The sequence below is a fragment of the Metarhizium brunneum genome, chromosome 4 (genome assembly GCF_013426205.1).
Source record: "Metarhizium brunneum chromosome 4, complete sequence".
NCBI lineage: Eukaryota > Fungi > Ascomycota > Sordariomycetes > Hypocreales > Clavicipitaceae > Metarhizium > Metarhizium brunneum.
Window position 1 is genome coordinate 4,372,012 of NC_089425.1, and position 19,103 is coordinate 4,391,114.

General features: G+C 37.0%; 5 protein-coding genes across 5 annotated transcripts; 3 read left to right on the forward strand and 2 right to left on the reverse strand.

Moving 5' to 3' along the window:
• Window positions 1-812: 812 nt before the first annotated feature.
• Window positions 813-3,178, forward strand: Arp1_6 (Scytalone dehydratase-like protein Arp1; the record flags this gene model as incomplete). The annotated part of the gene is made up of 9 exons (XM_066131144.1): window positions 813-875; window positions 945-1,327; window positions 1,389-1,813; window positions 1,867-1,966; window positions 2,022-2,112; window positions 2,161-2,358; window positions 2,418-2,533; window positions 2,593-2,903; window positions 2,964-3,178. 9 exons carry the CDS (start codon window positions 813-815, stop codon window positions 3,176-3,178), a joined length of 1,902 nt encoding a protein of 633 aa, XP_065987219.1.
• Window positions 3,179-3,396: 218 nt separating this feature from the next.
• On the reverse strand, window positions 3,397-3,639 carry G6M90_00g080100 (uncharacterized protein; the record flags this gene model as incomplete). Its single annotated transcript, XM_066131145.1, has 1 exon — window positions 3,397-3,639. The coding sequence occupies one exon, from the start codon at window positions 3,637-3,639 to the stop codon at window positions 3,397-3,399; it is 243 nt and encodes an 80-aa protein (XP_065987176.1).
• A 600-nt stretch (window positions 3,640-4,239) lies between these two features.
• G6M90_00g080110 (uncharacterized protein) lies at window positions 4,240-5,908 on the forward strand (the record flags this gene model as incomplete). The annotated part of the gene is made up of 2 exons (XM_066131146.1): window positions 4,240-4,948; window positions 5,019-5,908. 2 exons carry the CDS (start codon window positions 4,240-4,242, stop codon window positions 5,906-5,908), a joined length of 1,599 nt encoding a protein of 532 aa, XP_065986996.1.
• An 836-nt stretch (window positions 5,909-6,744) lies between these two features.
• Window positions 6,745-8,746, reverse strand: G6M90_00g080120 (uncharacterized protein; the record flags this gene model as incomplete). The annotated part of the gene is made up of 3 exons (XM_014684027.1): window positions 6,745-7,208; window positions 7,271-7,961; window positions 8,012-8,746. The coding sequence occupies 3 exons, from the start codon at window positions 8,744-8,746 to the stop codon at window positions 6,745-6,747; spliced, it is 1,890 nt and encodes a 629-aa protein (XP_014539513.1).
• Window positions 8,747-12,656: 3,910 nt separating this feature from the next.
• On the forward strand, window positions 12,657-12,785 carry G6M90_00g080130 (uncharacterized protein; the record flags this gene model as incomplete). The annotated part of the gene is made up of 1 exon (XM_066131147.1): window positions 12,657-12,785. One exon carries the CDS (start codon window positions 12,657-12,659, stop codon window positions 12,783-12,785), a length of 129 nt encoding a protein of 42 aa, XP_065987009.1.
• Window positions 12,786-19,103: the final 6,318 nt, after the last annotated feature.

The following is a 19,103-nucleotide window of genomic DNA, read 5'->3' on the forward strand; positions in this document are numbered from 1 at the left end:
GGAGAGCAAATTAGAGGCTGAGGGTGAGTCTTGGCACAGTGTACTGTAGCAGTCGGCAGACATCATCAGCGGATGGGTTTGACCAGATCGAATAAAATTGTGAGGCTGAGTGTTATCACAATACAGCTGTCACACCCCGGCATCATTTGGCACCCCCACGACCATGTAGCGTTGCAGCGAGGCTTTCAAGGATCAAGAAAGGGAGCCTGGAAGGTCCACGATGGATTTCAAATGTGTACCTACAAAGTAACCCCAATTACATGTAAGCAGACGAGGGTCACCTTCCACCATCTCCGCCGCAATGATGCCTCGCATCTTCAGCGCCTTGCCACCCGGCTATGGCGCCCGTCATCCAGCTGCAGCGCATACAAGGCCACTGATGCGTTCAATGTTGGCAGTAATCAAAGTTGCTGCGTTGTGATGGCGCTGGGAAATCTGAGCCTGCGCTATATTGTACCTACCTCTGTGGATAAATTCAGTTTAGGGGCTACTTGGTATCAAATACTTTAGTAGATTGATAGTGCCTAGTGGTCTTCTAGTGCACAATCTTCAATTCATGGTGGACATTCCAACCCCCACCATCCCCCTAGAAAGCGCGTTGCGGCTAGTGGTCACAGGTGTGACAGTGTGCTTTAGTGGCCATCTGATATGACTGGCAACGGTAGACAAACATATCTAACCCTTTCCGGGGAAGAACGGCCCGAGCCTAAGGGATGTTTGGTCTAAAAAACCTTGCAAATCATCCCCACCTTGCTTCATCCTCCTTCTTCAGGCAGTCTGGCAGCTTACAACCAAATCTGCATCCACTGAAAATGACCCATCCGGCGATGTGGGCTCTCAGTAGAGGCTCGTACTATGTTCATCCCCAAGAAGTGGTAGGTCTACTTCGCCAAGGTGGCACTATACAGTCTTTGGCTAACCAATGTACTCCTTTTGTCGCGTAGGGTCGCCTCGTTGAGACTGCTACAGGCGATGAGCTCTGGACGCCCGCCGTTTTGCTGTCTGTCCATGCTGGATTCGGTCCACAAGATGCCGAAAAGGCGATAAACGACTTTCGCCAACGGGACGATGTTTTCTCTGACGATTTCATCTCAACACTCGTGCTGCAGCCCAAGAAGAACGAGGATGTGAGTGATGTTGCTGCCCAACTTGCCCAAAGCAGCTTCACCACCTACACCAACGACCCGACTCATACTCTTGGGCTCCTCCCCCCGGGACCCTACTTTATCCGCGGCAACTCAATCCATCAGGCCTGGAAGCTCTATAATGACCACCTGGATGCCTTTGTCATCCCTACCATTCCAGACGATGTTATCAATCCGACCAGGTCAGCCCATTCAAGTCTACTCACGCCAGCTACGCGGTACTAATAGAATTCTCCAACTCAGTTTCTCCGTGCTGCAAGCGGTGTCGCAGCAAGGTTCCTTTCGAAGCGTCGCCGTACCAAGTCGACTTTACTCAAGCCCGAGCAAAGAGAAGCCACTCGCTGGTGCCCGTATCAGCATCAAAGACAACTACGACTTGAGCGGAATCCGAACCACCATGATGAATCGAGCCTACAACGAGCTATACCCAGCGCGTACGTCCAGTGCAGACTATGTCAAGAAGCTGATTGGACTGGGTGCTGTCATCGTAGGCAAGACCAAGATGTCTGCCTTTGCATCCGCAGAGGAGCCAACTGATCAGTGGATCGACTACCACTGCCCATTCAACCCCAGGGGTGACCAGTATCAGACTCCCTCGTGCAGTTCTACTGGCGCCGGTGCATCTCTTGCAGGCTACTCTTGGCTCGACCATTCGATTGGAACGGACAGTAAATACCAATTTTCCGGCAAATCCCATTTGCTCCTGCTTACTGCTCCATAGCCTCAGGTAGTATACGCCTTCCTGCGGCTTTCAATGGCCTTTTCGGCCTCAGGACTTCCTATGGTGTCACCTCACGCCAGGGCATTGTCCCGAGCTGCAAGTATGCGCACTAGGTCCATTCCCAGGCAATCGATGAGTCTAACCTTGGTTCAAAGTGAATTCGATACAGTAGGGACGCTCCACAGAAGCCTGAAGGATGCCAAGCATCTGACCGCAGCAACTTTGGATGTTCCCGACTCGTCTCAGGTGAGTCGTCTACCCTGTCGATGCATCTTGCACATCTAACTCTCCAAGTTTCCGAAACGGTTGCTTTATCCTCTGGACTTTTTTCCGCAGGCAGATGCCGATCAACAAGCCATGACCGAGTCCTTCATTACGATCGTGGAGAGTTTTCTTGGTATCGAGCGCACTCCCATCAGTATCACGGATACATGGGCATCAAATCCTCCCGAGGAAGCCCAGGGGAAGTCGCTGCAACAGTTTCTAGAGATGGTAACTGTCCTTTGCTTCAATTCAATCTCGTAGGTTGCCTTGGACTAACTTTTGAACAGAGCGCAGTTTGGCCCATGTATTATGATACATACCACACCTTCGACGCATTCCGTGCCGACTACCTTGCGAAATTCGGAAAGGAGGCATTTGTGGGACCTTACATGCGCAAACGATGGTAAATATCAGAATCGAGCTGCAACGATGAGGCGAACGGCAGAGTTAATCTTAACCTAGGAGCATTGCTGTTCCATTTACGAAGGAAGAGCGCGCCCAGGGCGTAGCCGAAATGAAGACTTTCAGGACTTGGTTTGAAACTAACATCATGGGGCAGCATAGCGACACTGTTACCGATGCTGTGATGGTCATGCCCTTTGGCTCTGCGAGTCCAAAGTACCGCGACGACTCAAATAAGTACGTCCTCGACCCTCACCCTTGCCTCTGGAACATGTTCTTCCTAACCAATAAAAGGCTTCCTAGTATCGTCGGGTCGTTCTCGGTCTTCTATCTGCCAGCAGTACTTCAGCTGCCAACGCTCATAATCCCCAGTATGTGATCGATGCCTTCACAAACATCTTTTAGCATTCTAGCTGACATTGATTCAAAAGTCGGACAGAAGCCGTACAACTCGCGCATCAGTGGATTGGAAGAGCATCTTCCAATTGTTAGCAGCTTCATGGGGGCCAAGGGCAGTGATCTGATGCTCATCAATTTGGCCGAGGCGGCGTTAAACAGTGCCAAGTGGCCGACCGAAGTCCAGACAGGTCGCGAGACTTTTGCAACTGGCGATGATGGTAAGACATCGCATAGTACAACCGAGTAGTGAATCGCACGGTGCGATAGTACGTCGGATGAATCAAGCTGAGTTATAAACAGAATGGTCGATGACAAGTACTGGTAACGTAGTTATCGAGGCAGGACAGTTGAATCTTTGTGCTTTCTACCTAGTCAAACTGATTTACAAAGAGTCTACTCCTGGAGTCTCTCGCACACTGTGATGCAGGCAAGGCAGAATCGGCGAATAGGCACGGCCCCGTAGCTTTACGTTCCGCCAACCTCACGCTCTCGGACTCTATGGGGCTCAGTGATGGGTCCATCCCAGCCTCCATTGATTCTCATGCCTGGAGTAGCAGGGTATGGGTTCCCGGCTCCCTCGGCAACCAGGAACGGTCTTTCCTGTGCCTTGGAATCCCCACTACTAGCGGCGCTTGCGGCTCTGTCGGCAGCCTTGATCTGATCTCGTAGCTCCTTCCAAGTCTGGACGGGCGAACTGGATTCAGCCATGATCTAGAATATATAAGATATAAGCTTAGCTGGGTGTGAGAAGTAGTTTCTGGGACGTACTGGAGATGTTGTAAAGCGCGCGGCTGGAGATGGTAGTGTCGATGTTGTACTTAGGATGAGCTAAGAACTCTGTTACTTGGAGTGAGGTGCTTGAGGTCGAGTTTGAGGGTGGAAGATACGAAACGTCACCAGGCTATTATAGATTTAGTAGCGAGGAAGGCTGCCTACCCCTCGGATCCAGAGCCTAGCCCCCCGCTTCATCGGGCCGCTTCATGTATGTTACAATGAGGTGTGTGGATGGGGCCATGTTACCTGACATGCGGTACGCCAGGGTACCATCTACTACACACTGCTGTAGCGTTGGGGGCGGCTGAAAGCAGAGCTATGTATGCTCTTGTCCTTGCCTGACGCCCTAGGCAGCAAGTGTCTCCAGAAGAGCCTCAGTGAGGCTGAGGTATTCAGCCCCAAAGAGAGGGCCAGAAGCAATACAGTCACTGGCATAGCGCCTGTCTTCCGTCCTACCAGCTGCTCGAACTGTGTAGCGCTCCTCTCTTCCTCATAGATTACCTAAGGACTTAAAGCTCTTGACAATCCGGCAGAATGCAATCAAACGCGCCTACTATCGTATCTTCCGGGGGAAGTTCTGCTTCCTACGTTGAAGAATATGTCCAGGTGATCAAGTCTTGTTTCTCCAAGGACAGCGTTATCGGCCCCTATTTCTACCAGCTCATTGACTATTTGCAATCCGACTCTACAAGCGAATCCCGCATGAATCCTGTCCCCAGCGCCATACGGCTTCGTGCCTCGTCCGATCTAATACATCAAACCTATGCTCCGGCCACGCAGCCTTGGGGGCTTGATATTCCGGAAAAGAATGTAACTCAAACGCAAGCACCATGTCTGATCACAATTGAAGGACTGCCCTCTCCCAGCTGTGTCGCCTACCTAGGCAGCAAATATGGTTTGCGGCCAGAATATTGGTTGGGTCATTTGAGCCTCGGCCGACAAAGCCCGACCCACGATAAGTTTTTCGAACTTCCAGCCCTACCATCTCGACGAGGCAATATCGTCCAAGTTTTGATTCCTTTCCTCGGGAGGCGAACTGGGTCCTCGTACGCTACACACGTTTCCGCAATTGAGCGGCTCCAAGCGCAGCAGAAGCTCGAGGAATGGGACCGGCATCTGTTTCAGAACAAGAAATTCGGAGCGACTAGACTACGCAAGCTACATCTGCATAGCTCACAGTATTTCAGCATCGAACAGCTCGTTTCATTCACTGTCTGCACCAGAACCCCAAACAGCTGGGTCGGTAAGTGGACGCGCCTTTCTTTCTTTCTTTCTTCTCCCCCAGCTGGGACAGAAATCTGATAGCAACGTAGGCATCTTTTTGGTCGACCAAGGTCTTGGCGTGCCAGAGACGCAGGACACCCCGTGGTCAAAATACACTCGAAACAGGCAGGCTCCAGATTTTCTTCCGATTCTTTCATACAACGAGAGCCCGTCGGGTTACGAGATCCAAAGCACAGCCCGCGAAATGAGTCCTTCAACGCCCAACCCTTTTCATCCCAGGGATCATGTGAGGGTAGCCAGCGATAAGGACCTGGATCTCTTGCGCGAAAGTCCCTTTGCGGTTCTCGCAAGCTTACTGGGCAGAGCGGCTGCAGGTTGGGCTCAGATACTCAACTTTATCGACTCTGATATCGACAAGTGCAAGATACCTGGTCCCTCGCCGACAACAGAGGCCCTTGGCTCGGCACTAGAGCAACTGAGATTTAATCTGGATTTTCTAGCTCACGCGGAGCAATCTTTGAAAGACAATGCCTACTTGATTGAATGGCACGGCTCTCGAACTTGGCCAGGGCATCAAGAATATCAAGAAGCAACCCTGGGCGCAGAATTGGCATCAACACTCCTCCTGGATACTCAGTACCTCATACGACGCTGCTCGGAATTATCACATCGCTGCGAATCAGTCAGTCAGGTACTCTCAGACACCATAAACGTTAGCGAAGCGCGCGAAAACTTTGGTCAAACCCAAAAAATCACGAATTTAACGACGCTGGCATTTATTTTCATTCCGCTGGGGTTTGTATCTACATTCTTCGGCATGAATGTAAATGTATTTGAGAAGAACCCTTCAATATGGATTTACTTTGCAGTTGCATTGCCATTTACTGGATCTATATTTTTTTTCTATTATTGTTGCTTCCACCGCCGTCTCTGGCGGCGGAGCCAGCAGAGCCTGCGAATGGCTTCAAACGGTGGCTGAAACAGACCTCACGTGAGGAGGCCTCAACACCAACACAGGCGTATGTTATCCATGGCTAGATGAATTTAACAAGCATCAATCAACCAGTTACGAGTACCCCAAACCGCGTGATAATTATCACCCGAATAGAAGCCTTGCGCTTCCAACAATTATATTACGAAGAAAAAAGTGTTCACAAGCTAGATACCCTCGACAAAGTAACAAATGATTCTGTATACTGGGGCGGTGAATCACACAGGTCCGTTAGCCAGGGATCATGGTCATGCCATTGACCGATTGTCGGTCAGGATGATCGCTGCCGCGGCGCTGGCCATCTCTGTAACCTCACGGGCCTCACGGGCATCAAGACTACTGGTTTGGCACCTCAATCTGACTGTATTTTCCCCGCAAAGTATAAAGTCACGGCTTGAAGTGCGACCACGTAACTAATGCTGCCATCTTTGGCTTCAGGGCCACCTTGCAGTAAGCCCGTCCAAGCTTGTAACCTGGACCTACCCCAAAAATGCTCTCCAGCTTCAGTTTTTAATCCGCTGTTATTCCTCCCCCCCTCCTGTCTCTCTATGCAGATTTCTTGACTCAGCTACTAGGGTCAAACCCCAAAATTTGGTACGTGAAGAGCGTCGAACAGTAGAGAAAGGGGACTAAATAGACCCTGACCAAGAATCAGGCCCGTTGCGCAACAAAGCATGGTAAAGTTGTCCAGACCATATCGTCGTGTCGCTGTGATAGATATAAGGCCTCCAAGCGCTCGTGGAAGAGTGATTCCTGGAACAATATACATTCCTTGGTAGAGTTTCAGTGACCAGAACCCTTAAACAATGAAGAGGTGCAAAGGTTTACTCACCAATTGCTATAGCTATGCCAGAAGGGACCAGGCAACGCCACCAGTGCTTCAAGCTCAAGATCCTCAACACGCTAAAGACTGCACCGAGGGCGAATGAACCCATCAGAAAGCCCGTTAGCCCAGGTGGAAGACCCTGCCAACGGATAAAGCGAGATGTGGTGATGTACAGGTGTGCATCAGGTATGCTAAACTCCTCGCTCGGTATCTTGTCGAGGGAGGAATATATCTTGTAGAAGAAAATCGCAATGAATGCGCCGACATAAGATCCGATCATTTGCGCAAAAATGACTGCTCGTGGGGCTATTTGCGTTATGGAAGCTATCTTGAGGTTTCCCATCTGCTGCGCAGCCTGGGACGCACCGGATTCAATGGCCCCGCCGAGAAGAAGGTTAGCTGAAGTGAATTTGGGACCGGAGAAAGAGAATAGCCGGGCAATAGCGAACTGAGCGAATCGACCTGCAGCTTTGGATTAATTCTATGCTATGAATGTTCGACAATGGGACAGGACACTGTCTTACCAATAGCAACTGATGCACCATTATCAGTCTCTCCCATGGACCTCATTGATATGAAGCCCGCTAAGGGTATCAATAAGGCGGCTAGCAGCGTAGCAGGGACAGACGTCAGGTGGCCAAAGGCTGTTGGTATGGAAATGAAGTAGAGCAGAAGTAGGGCGGCACCAATCCAACCCACTAGACGTGTTGTAATGAGACACGATTTTGGCCATCCATCATCTTGTGCCATGGCAGTCTCATTTGCTGTGTTGACAGAGCTGGGCGACTCGCGCAACAGCGGCGTTTCTGTGCCGTCTCTTTGGCCGTGACTCGAGGAGAGCTGTTTTCGCTGTACAATGTTGCTGACCCATCGACGAGCACGACATATGAATGGCTTGGAGCAGATCCATCCTACCGCAACGATGGTGTCCCCCAGAATGAATCCTAATCCGACACAAAGAATCCACCCGCGTGGGCCATTTTCAAAGTCGGTGATCGGGCCAGGGGCCCATCCACGATGCTTGGCCACCGGAGATAAAATACCCCAACCAACAATTGCTCCAATAAGGACGTAGGCGTTGATACTAGGTCCAATAATGACACCATAGCCGATATAGGCAGGAGATAGGTCGAACGCCCACATCCAGTGACTGGCAGCGTGGAGGCCAAAGATGGGCACGCGGTGGAGAATAGGTAAGAAGTAGGCAATGAAGCTCTATGCTCTGTGTGAGAAAGGCGAATTCAGCAGAGTTGGGATGAACTGACAAAAGATAAAGAAGCGGCCAACGCATACAGCAGCATCCGGAGGGCAGGCCGATTCGTATCCCGGCCTAAGCCTTCCTCTTCTTCGCGCCGAGAGTTCTCGTCGAGGAGGCGTTCAGTGTCGCCGCCAGGGTCTGCCTCATCCCTCTCACTATACACATTGTTGATGTCTGAGACTCGCGATGCACGGGGGCGCATCTGCGTCTGCTTAGCTCGAGCAATGATATCTGGTCGTTTGAATAGAATGCCGATAAGTGCTCCGGTGGCAGTAGCTGATGGATAAGGGAGGCTTTCTCTCAAGATGAGCAGTCTTCGGAAGGGTACAGCGGCAATGATCCCCAGCCCACATGTAGCCATGGCCCAGAGCAGAAGTTGGCCATTGGTGAATTTGAACGGGCCATTCTCTTCTGGTTTGGTGAGAAACTCAAGGGCGGGGATGAATGACGTGAGCCCCAAGGTGAAGGGTGCGAGGCCGAGAGATCCAGCGATAACCTCAATGAGGGTTGTCTCCATTGGCGTCAGGGCCTTCGAGAGGCGTGGGCGTATGCTCTGAAAGATGGCAAACCCGAGCAGGGCACTCTGCATTGGCATAGGGCTGACCATGCCCGCTTGCAGGCCAAAATATATATTTGCAAGGCACACGACGATGCCCAGCAAGATGCCGCACGCCACCGCACGCGGAGTGAGGGTGGCCGCGTGAGAATCATTGTCTTGACCTGGCTGACGCGAAGCCTCCATGGTTGGCGCGGGAGAGAAAGGATAAGAGATGGCCGCGGTTGCCGTGTGCTATCTCCTTGACTGCCAAACTGTAACCACCTCAATCTCGCTTACGGGGAACCAATCGGAAACACCAAAAATTAGTCAAGTGGATCAGCGGTATATAGGTATACATGGCAAATCTATACAAATACAAGTTATTTTAAGTGCCAAATATTCTAATAACTATTATAAAAGGGTATATTATATTTAAAAAAATAAGTTAATTATATAAGAATAAAATAAAAGTAATTTAATATTAATATTTATAATAACTATTACTTTCAATTATTAAATTAAAAAATAAATTAAATATAATATAATAATATATATTTTATATTTTAATAAATTATAAGCTTAATTAATATATATTATAATATATATAAATTATTATAAATTAAGTTTTTAATATTATAATTAATAAATATTATTAAATTTATATTAAAAAAATATTATAATTATTTATATCCCTTTATAATAAGGGGGAAAACTATAATATAAAGCTACTTTTTATTAACTAGCTTTATAATATTCTTTTTAATTTTCTCTTTTATTTTTTTTTTCTTATTTTTTTTCTTATTTTTTTAGCTATTTTATTAAGTTTTTTAATTTTTTTAATATTTTTAGCTTTTAATAATATATTTTTCTTTTTATTAATATTTTTTATAATAATAACTTTTTTATTACCTTTTTAAGCTTATTAGCTTTAATTCTTAAAGTTATAATAAGTAACTTACTTATATTAGGCTTATTATTTTTTTAGTATTAGTTATAATTATAATTATTAATTATTAATTAAGTTTAATATTAATAAGTAAAAAGCTATAATACTTTAAAAAGTAATATAAAACTAAAAACCTATAAGTAATTATATTATTTATAAAGTAATTTATTTAAATTAAGTATATAAAAGTAAAATAAGGTAATTATAAGGAAAATAATAAGCTTTATAAAAATTAAGACTTTATTAATTTATATTATATTAAATTACTTTAAGTTTTTTAAGGTATAACTTATATAATTATAAATTATTATTATTATTATATATATTTTTAATATATAAAGTTATAAGCTTTTATTAATATATAAAGTTATAAATTACTTTTTAAGCTAGTAAATTTAATATATTATAATATATATATTATTTTTTAAATTATATATTACTATTAAATTAGCTAGGTATAGCTATTAATTATATTACTAGTAGGTTCTGGTAATTAACTAGCCTTTTTTTTATTTTTTTATTATAATTTAAAATAATTATTTATATTTATTTTATATTAAAAAAATATTATAATTATTTATATTTATTTTATATAAAAAAAATAAAAATAAATAAAAATAAAATAAAATAAATTTTTTTTATTTTTATTAATATTATTAATTAGCCTTTATAGCGTAGTAATTAAGTATTATAAAGCCCTATCTGGTCCTATAAAAAGCTGGTTTAAACCTGGCTAGAAGCACCTTAATTTTTAGCTTAATTACCTAGAAAAAAGATTAACTTATATTTTAGTCACGTGATACTAGGGGTAAACTTATATTAAATTTACCTAAAAATTAGCTTATAAGCCTAAAGCTTTAAGGTATAAGAAAAATTAAGCTAGCTTATATTATAGCTATAATATATTATAAAATTAAGTATTATAATATAAGCTTTTTAGAAATATAATTATAAGTAATATAATAATGAAAGTTAAAATAAAAGTTAAGATATATAAGTAATTAAAAGCTATTTTATATAAAAGAATATTTTAAGAGAATTTTTAAGAGAATATTAGGTTTTTATCTAGCTAGGCTAGCTAGCTAGCTAGCTTAGTAAGGTTTTTCCCAGATACAAATAAAATATAAAGGTTCTAGAGTATAAAATACTAATCTAGTAGATATAAATAAATAAATAAATATTATTAATTATAGTTATAGTGGAAGTTAGCAAGTGCTTGTAGGAGATATATATATATATAAGAGCAGTAACTAATAATTAGTTATATTAGTATTATTAATCTTAGTATTTACTAATAATAGATTTTTTATTAATACTAATATATAATTATAATAAGGTTTTAATAATAAAAAAGGTAAATAACTTAGATATAAAATTAACTTAAAATATAAGAGAAAATAAACTATATAAATATATTATATATATAGGTATTTTAGGTTTTTAATATAACTTAATATAAGTTATAATTATAAAGTTAATAAGTTTATATAATAATATATAAGGTTTAATTATATAATAATAGCTAAGGCTATTATAAAATAGCTATAGCTAGTAGGCTATAATATAGTATAAATTATACTAGTATATTTAATATATTATAATATATATATAAATAGTCTACTTTTCTAGTCTCTTACTATTTTTAGCCTAGTATACCGAGAAGAAACTGGTCGTGAGGGTTATTAACGTCGGCGTCGATAAAGTGGGTGATTTTCTGGTGATCAACAGATGAAGTACCCATGCCGCGGGCAACTTCGTTTGGGGCCTGCTAAATAAGAACTCATGTTGTTAAGCTGTGCTTGAGAGGCAGAAGCATGGCACGTACTTACTAGAATCCCGTGGGCTTAGTAAAGGTGCTTCTTAATGGCGGCCTTGGTTAAGCAGACAAAGCAGAAGTCTAACTTCTTCTTAAAGCCTTAGGCGAAGCAGTCTACACAGATCCACTTCAGCTTATTGCCTTGGCGTAAGGTGGAACGGTCCTTAACACAATACCTAAATTACTGCCACCACGCCCTTATGTCCTGGCCGCCAGTATAACGCTTAAATCCCGGCTATTTCGCCTACTCCTGACGGCCCTAAAGTGTCCAATCAACCTTAATAAAGTCAGAGGCCATCCCGCAAGGACAGGGCAATAGCGTTGTTAGTAATGAGGTTCCTGCAGACGATGCTGGTGGCGAAGACAAGAACTTGACCCCCTCTATTGAGCTTGGTTGGCTTAAAGTGGATGGAATAGAAGAAAATATATTTGACGATATAGCGATGATGTTAGCCAGTCAAGCACATTGCTGCCACAGTTCGTGCAGTGTTATGTTGGACACGATTATGGGAAACCATCGAAGCTTCGCTGCGCCATCCATAGCTACGACAGAAAAGTGTGGCCAACATCACGCGTGTCTACACGCTTATTTGGCGTTCAATACTAACTAACAGAAAAAGAAAAGCTAGGAAAAGCAAGGAGAAAGCTCAGGTCCTCAACTGCGTTAAACTGGCTTTGAGAAGAAGCAAGCAGCCTCACAGTTTGACTACGGCTTGGTCGGCAGTGTTCAGGGGCAGGTAATATAGCATCCCTATAGGCTCCGGCCAGTTAAGTTGGGGTTACTCGTCGCTCTAAGAGCACCCTATTGGCTCGAGCGGACATGCACAGACAACGCAACGCGCACCGTTTCTATTATTATAAATAAGCCCCATACAATAAATAAAGTCACCGATACACTCCTTCAGGATTCAATCGGGTCTAGGAGCGTGTCAACATTATAAAAGCCAACGGGAAAGAGCAAAAGAAAAAAGAAACTTCTGATAATTATTACCCAATATTTTACACTTTGTCTTGGCTGGTAGGATTTGATTAAGGGTGTAGATCTGAGATCACAAAGCATCTTCACGAACGTTCTGCTCCCAACGCAAGGTTAGAGTAGAACGTCTCCATTGTCAATTCAGCTAGGAATCTTTCAGTAGACTCCAAGTTCAAGATATTCCCTCGGCATTACTACAACTGGCTGCAATGCAACTAGCACGGAGGGATAGCTCTTTAGAATTTCACCCATGCATTGGCCAATATGTACCCAGCTTGCGGAAAATTGAGTACAAAGAGACCTACCCTATATGCTGTAGTTAGTGGGTACCTAGAGCCCACGCATTGTGCTATTGCAGACCAAGTAGCTCCCAAACATGGCCCGCTTCGACCAAATATTCTCCGTAGATCATTTTCCTGATCCTCTCGACGACCAAAAATGGATTTATTATGATGGACAGATTATATACTACGCGAACCAGCGCCAAATAGATCGGACCTTTTGAATTCGCAAAACGTTTAGAGAAATTGTAGATTACTTAGCCTTATATAGAAGTATATAGAGCTATATTACACGGAAATCGCAAGTTATATAAGAGCTATAATTATAAGACCTAGGTGTTACGACCCAGCCGTAGGCTGCAGTGTAGGTCGCAGAATGGGCCGACTGTATGAGCCACCCCGTGGAGGGATAAGGCCTATATCAGAAAAATAGTTAGAGTGTATAAGGTGATTATAAGGGTTATCTTGCGATTAGAATAATTACTATATAAGTTAATATGATTGCCTTATAATTAGGATGACTTATAGTTAAAAGTTGCTCTTAAGAAAGAGTGATTATTTTATATATAAGAACCTTAATTTTACTTTATAAATAGACTTTAGCTTTTTAGCTTTTAATAATAATTATTATATTAACCTAAGCTTTACTTATAACTCTTTAACTTTAATTATTTGGTTACGGTTTATAACCTATTATTAATATAATACCTAACTGCTTAGATTAACCGCCTTAGTGGCTTTATTAATATAAATTACGATTAGTTTATCCCTTAGGAATCTTAGCTATTATATATTAAAAGCTCTTATTTAGACTACTATTACATCACTTTAAGTAATATCTAATAATTGTTTTAAGATGGCACCTTAAATATTAACCTTATTTAGATTACCTAATAATAAATAGTAAATAGCGTAAGAAATTAATTAATTATATTAGTAGATTTAATAAATATATTAAGCTTAATAAGTTATATCTTAGAGGGATTTAAAAGAAATCATTAAGCTTAAGTTATTAAGACCTTATAATGGAGCCCTAGGCGTACTTTAAGGATTTCTTACCTAACTTAGGGTATATTATTAATTTTTCTTTAATAAGATATTAGAATATTATATAAAGATACTCTACGCTAAAGGATATATGACTAGGATTATACTTACATGGTTTAAGCCTATTATGAGAGATTACCTTAATAATAAAAAAGATAATTATAATAATAAAACTAATATTATCTTTTTTAGTTATAAGGAATTTAAGAAAGCTATTAAGAAGGTATTTAAAATAATTAATAAAGCCAGGGCCACTAAATATAATATTAATGGGCTTAGATAGAAAGGATTAGTATTAGATTATATTACTTACTTTAGATTACTGGCATTATAACTAGACTAGGAGGATAAACCCCTTATATCAGCCTTTTATAAAGGACTTAAAGAAGAAGTTAAAGATAAACTTTATAAAGAAAATAGACCTAATAACTTATTAGATTATATTATTAAGGCAGTATAAATTAATAATAGATAGTATTAGTAACGCTTATAAAAAAAGCAATATAAAGGTACTTAGAATCCTAATAAAGAATAAAGCTATTAAGCTAACTAATATTAAAGGCGTAATAAACCTATCACCTACAAATATATACTAAACCTAGGATAAATAGAGCTTAATACTATTAAATAAGATAAAGATAAGAAAGGAAAGAAATACTTTAATTACGGGAAGTTTAAATACTTTGCTAAGAAATATAAGAAACCTAAAAAAGAATGGAAGCTAGTACTAAAAGGAGGTAAGAAATAGTTTAATGCTACTAATAAATAAAAGATTAAGATCTCTGAATTAAAGGTAGAACATAAAAACCTAAACTAGACCTTTTATTATAATAATAACTATTATATTTATCTTAGTAGTAAGTAAGACCGTGGATAGTTCCTAAAGAAGCTAAAAGGGGAAAAAAAAACTTTTATTATAATAAAAAAATAATTAATTAAGGCCATAAATAACATAAAGCCACGATAATAAAAACTAAAAACTATTATAAAAATATAGAAGTAAATAGATTAGGTACTAGGGATTAAAATACTACTATTTAGCACATAAGAACCAGAGAAGGTTTGGACTATATAATTACTTAGGATAATATAGGAAAAATAGACGCTAAAAGCTAAGAAAATAGAATAACTAGATTATAGTAAAATGCTAATATGTGAAAAACTAGTAAGGCTTAGATAATATAAAGCTAAATAATAATAAGTTAAAACTATAAAAATCCATATAAAAGATAAGAATAGCTAAATAATATAAGAAGAATTAGAAGAACGAAGATTCTAAGAAGCTTTAGAATAGGTTTAATTGTAACTTAGCATTATATAAACTCTTATAATAATAGGATAATAGGCCCATAATTATAGATTACCTAATCTTAAAGATATAAAATAAAAAGAAGAATAATAAGACTTTCTTAACTGGATTAAGTAATAGTCTAGAAAGGAGGTGTTATAACTAGAAGAAGAACAAGAGATATTAAATAAATAACCAGAGGAAATTCTTAATAATAATTTTAAAATTAAGTATAAAGATAATAAGTACTTATTAGACATGGTAAAAAGCATATTAAAAGATAAAAGTATATAAGATATAACTATAATACTTATGGATATATAAGGGAGAGTAATATAAAGATATATACTTATACTAAAAGGATTAAGTTTAGTAATCTTAATCCTAGTAAAAGGATTTAAAGTAGTTATAAGTAGAATAATAGAACCCATATAAGAATACATAGATAACCCATAACTACTACCAATATATTAATATTATTTATAGATCTTATAGGTATCATATGTATATTTAAAGTATATAATATACTTTAAAGTGAAGGTAAGACTTAATATCTTCCTAATATGACTACAAGAACACGTAATCACACTATTATACTTAGAAGAAGAGCTACTTAAATAGAGAGTAATACTATAAAACCTAATAAAAAAGGTTATAATTATTAAACCAGATCTAAATATACCCCTAAAATACAAGAATAACTTATCCTTAGACGTAGTATATAAATTAGAATTATATAGACTTTATTAGCTTATAAAGCTATAAGAATAGTATAAGTATATAGCTAATAAAAAAATAAGACCTACATAAAAATAAGAAGTTCTATAACCATGTAAGGGTAATAACTAATTCGTATATAAAAAGATTAATTACTTAGATCATATACTATAAAAAGCTAAAGAATAGCATAAGTAAAATAATAAGACACCACTACTTTATAGAAAAGCATAGAAGGCTTTACATAACATACTATAAGAGAAACCTATAAAAGTCTAATAATAAGTAAATTAAAATAAGAGGATACTTAATATATGATATAAAAATAATAAAATAAAGATATATTAGTAAAAGTATATAATTAATTATAAAAATATATACTATAAATAACATATAGATATAAAGTAAGTTATATATAATAAACTTTAAACTATAATATATAGAGATAAGTGCCATAAACATATATTAAATAGAATAGAACCTATAAAATAGTACCTAGAATTACAAAGATAAATAACCAAAGAAACTATTCTAAATAAATTAAAAAATAAGGCATATTATCTATAAAAAGGCTATAAACTGGCACTAAAAGAAAGAAACTAATAACCCTTTACGCAATAATAAGATATTATAAAGGCAAGATGGTATTAGAAGCTAAAGTTAAGGGATATTACGTTCGTATACTTATAAATAGTGATGTAATAAGTAATTATATCTTACTTAAAGTTGTGAATTATTATTAATTACTATGGAAACATAAAGAGGTACTATATAAGTTAACTAATATTAAAGGAAAACTTTTTACTTATAATAACGGGATTATTAACTAAGAGACTAATTATCTTAAAGTATAAATTTAAGGTCATTTAAAAGTGATTTAACTTAATATTATAGACATATTAGAATATAACCTAGTGTTAAGGTACCTATGGTTATAGGAGAGTAACCTACTAATTAACTAGAGGATAGGCTAACTAAAGTGAAATAAGACTTTAGGCTAATAAGATCAGTAAAATTTAGAAGAGAGAATAAAATTTTATTATAACTTAGCTTATAAATAGAGTTCTAAAGAAAAGGAACCTTTAAGTAAGTTATTTAAGGACCAATAATAATAAATAAGCGGTAAAAAAGCAGTCAAAATAATTAGATCCACTATAATAACCTTAATAGCGCTATAAACTAGGATATAAATAATAATAAGTAATAAGAAGATAAAAGCTAAGATCTAAAAGGTTATTACCACCTTAAGGAAAGACCTTATAAATATAAATAAGAAACTTAAAGAAAAGAAGAAAAATAAGAATAATAAAAATAATAAAAGCCTAATAATAAAAGAAAAAAGACTTAAGAATATCCCTAAGAAATACCAGAAATATAAAAAATTATTTATAAAAGAATTAAAAACCAGATTACCTAAACATAGTTAATAGGATCATAAAATCAAATTAGTAGATAGAAAGTTAATAATATTCTATAAGATTTATAACTTAAACGTAAAAGAACTTAAAACGCTACAAGAATATATTAATAAAATGCTAGTAAAAGGCTATATTAGAGCATCTATATTAGAAGCTAGATACCTAGTTATATTTATTTTAAAAAAGAATAGAAAATTATGGTTAATAGTGGATTATTAGTGATTAAATGCGATTACTATAAAAGATAGAATATTGTTGCTATTAATATTAGAACTATAGGACTAATTACACAGAATAAATTAGTTCATTATTTTAGACCTAAAGGGAGCATATAATTTGATTTAAATAAAGAAAGGCCATAAATAGAAGATAGCTTTTAGAATAAAATTCAGATTATTTAAATACTTAATAATACTATTTAGGCTTATTAACGTACTAGTAATATTCCAACAAATAATTAATAGTATACTATAAAAATATTTAGATAATTTTGTGGTAGTATATCTAGATAATATACTGATCTTCTTAAAAACCCTGGAAGACTATAAAGGATATATATATAAGGTACTATAAGCGCTATAAGACGTGAAGTTACTAGTAGAACCAGTAAAAAGTAAATTCCATACCTAGGAAGTAGACTTCTTAGGATATATAATATAACTAAATAAGATATAAATAAAAAAAATAAAGATTAAGGTAGTAAGGAACTAGTTAATATTAAAAAATATTAAGGATATATAAAGCTTTAAAGGCTTTACGAACTATTATAGGAGATTTATTAAGAGCTATAATAAAATCGTAGTACTCTTAGATGAACTTACTAAGAAGGATAAGTAATAGAATTAGAATAATAAGGTATAATATGCTTTTAATAAGATTAAAGAACTTATTATATTTAAACTTATTTTAAGAACCTTTAACCTAAAAAAAGAAACGGAATTAGAAACTAACTTATTAGACTTTACTCTAAGAGCATAAGTTAAATAAAAAGATAATAATAAAAAACTATACCTTATTATGTTCTACTTAAAGAAACTTTATAAAGTAGAACTTAACTACCTTATTTATAATAAAGAATTCTTAGTAATTATTAATGCTTTTAAGGAATTTAAATATTATCTTATGGGAAGTAAATATAAAGTTAAGGTGTATACTAATTATAAGAACATCTCTTATTTTACAACGACGTAATAATTAAATAGACGATAAATTTAATAGGCTAAATATCTCTTAGAATTCGACTATGAAATTATTTATTAAAAAGGATCTAAGAACAGATAAGTAAACGCTCTAAGTTAAAGAAGCGATTATAATATAAGAGTACTTATAATAATAGGATAACTCCTTAAGATTAATAAAAATAGTAATTTCTAGTAAAGATAACTAAATACTATATTAAAAGTATAGAAAGAAGACCCAGTATACAGTAAAATACACTAATAGGTAATAAATAATATATAACATATTAGGGATATATTAACAGGATATATATGCTACCTAGGAGGAGTACTAATATATAGAGAGAAAATCTAGATATTACCAGAGTTATAAGAAGAATATATTAAAGAAATGTACGAATACCTAGTTTATAGATATTAAGGAATCCATAAAACACTAGATAAAATATAATAATAATACGATTTCTTAGGAATTAAGAAAATGGTTAAAAAGGTTATTAATAAATGTATATAATATAGGAAAAGTAAGGCTTCATAATATAAGCCATATAAAGAATTATAACTATTACTAATACTAATATAACCATAGGAATTAATAGCTTTTAATCATATTATAAAGCTACTAATATTAAAAGAACTAATAACTAATATGGAATATGATAGTATATTTGTGGTTATAAATAGACTTATAAAGTATGGATACTTTTTACTATATAAAGAAGTAAGTAATATAGAAGAACTTATATATATGTTTTTATAAATAATAATAAGTAACCATGGACTGCTAAAAGAAATCATATCAGATAGAGGAAGTATATTTACTTCTAAGTTTTAGTAAGCACTTATGGCATAACTTAGAATAAATCATAAGTTAAGTATTATATATTATCCATA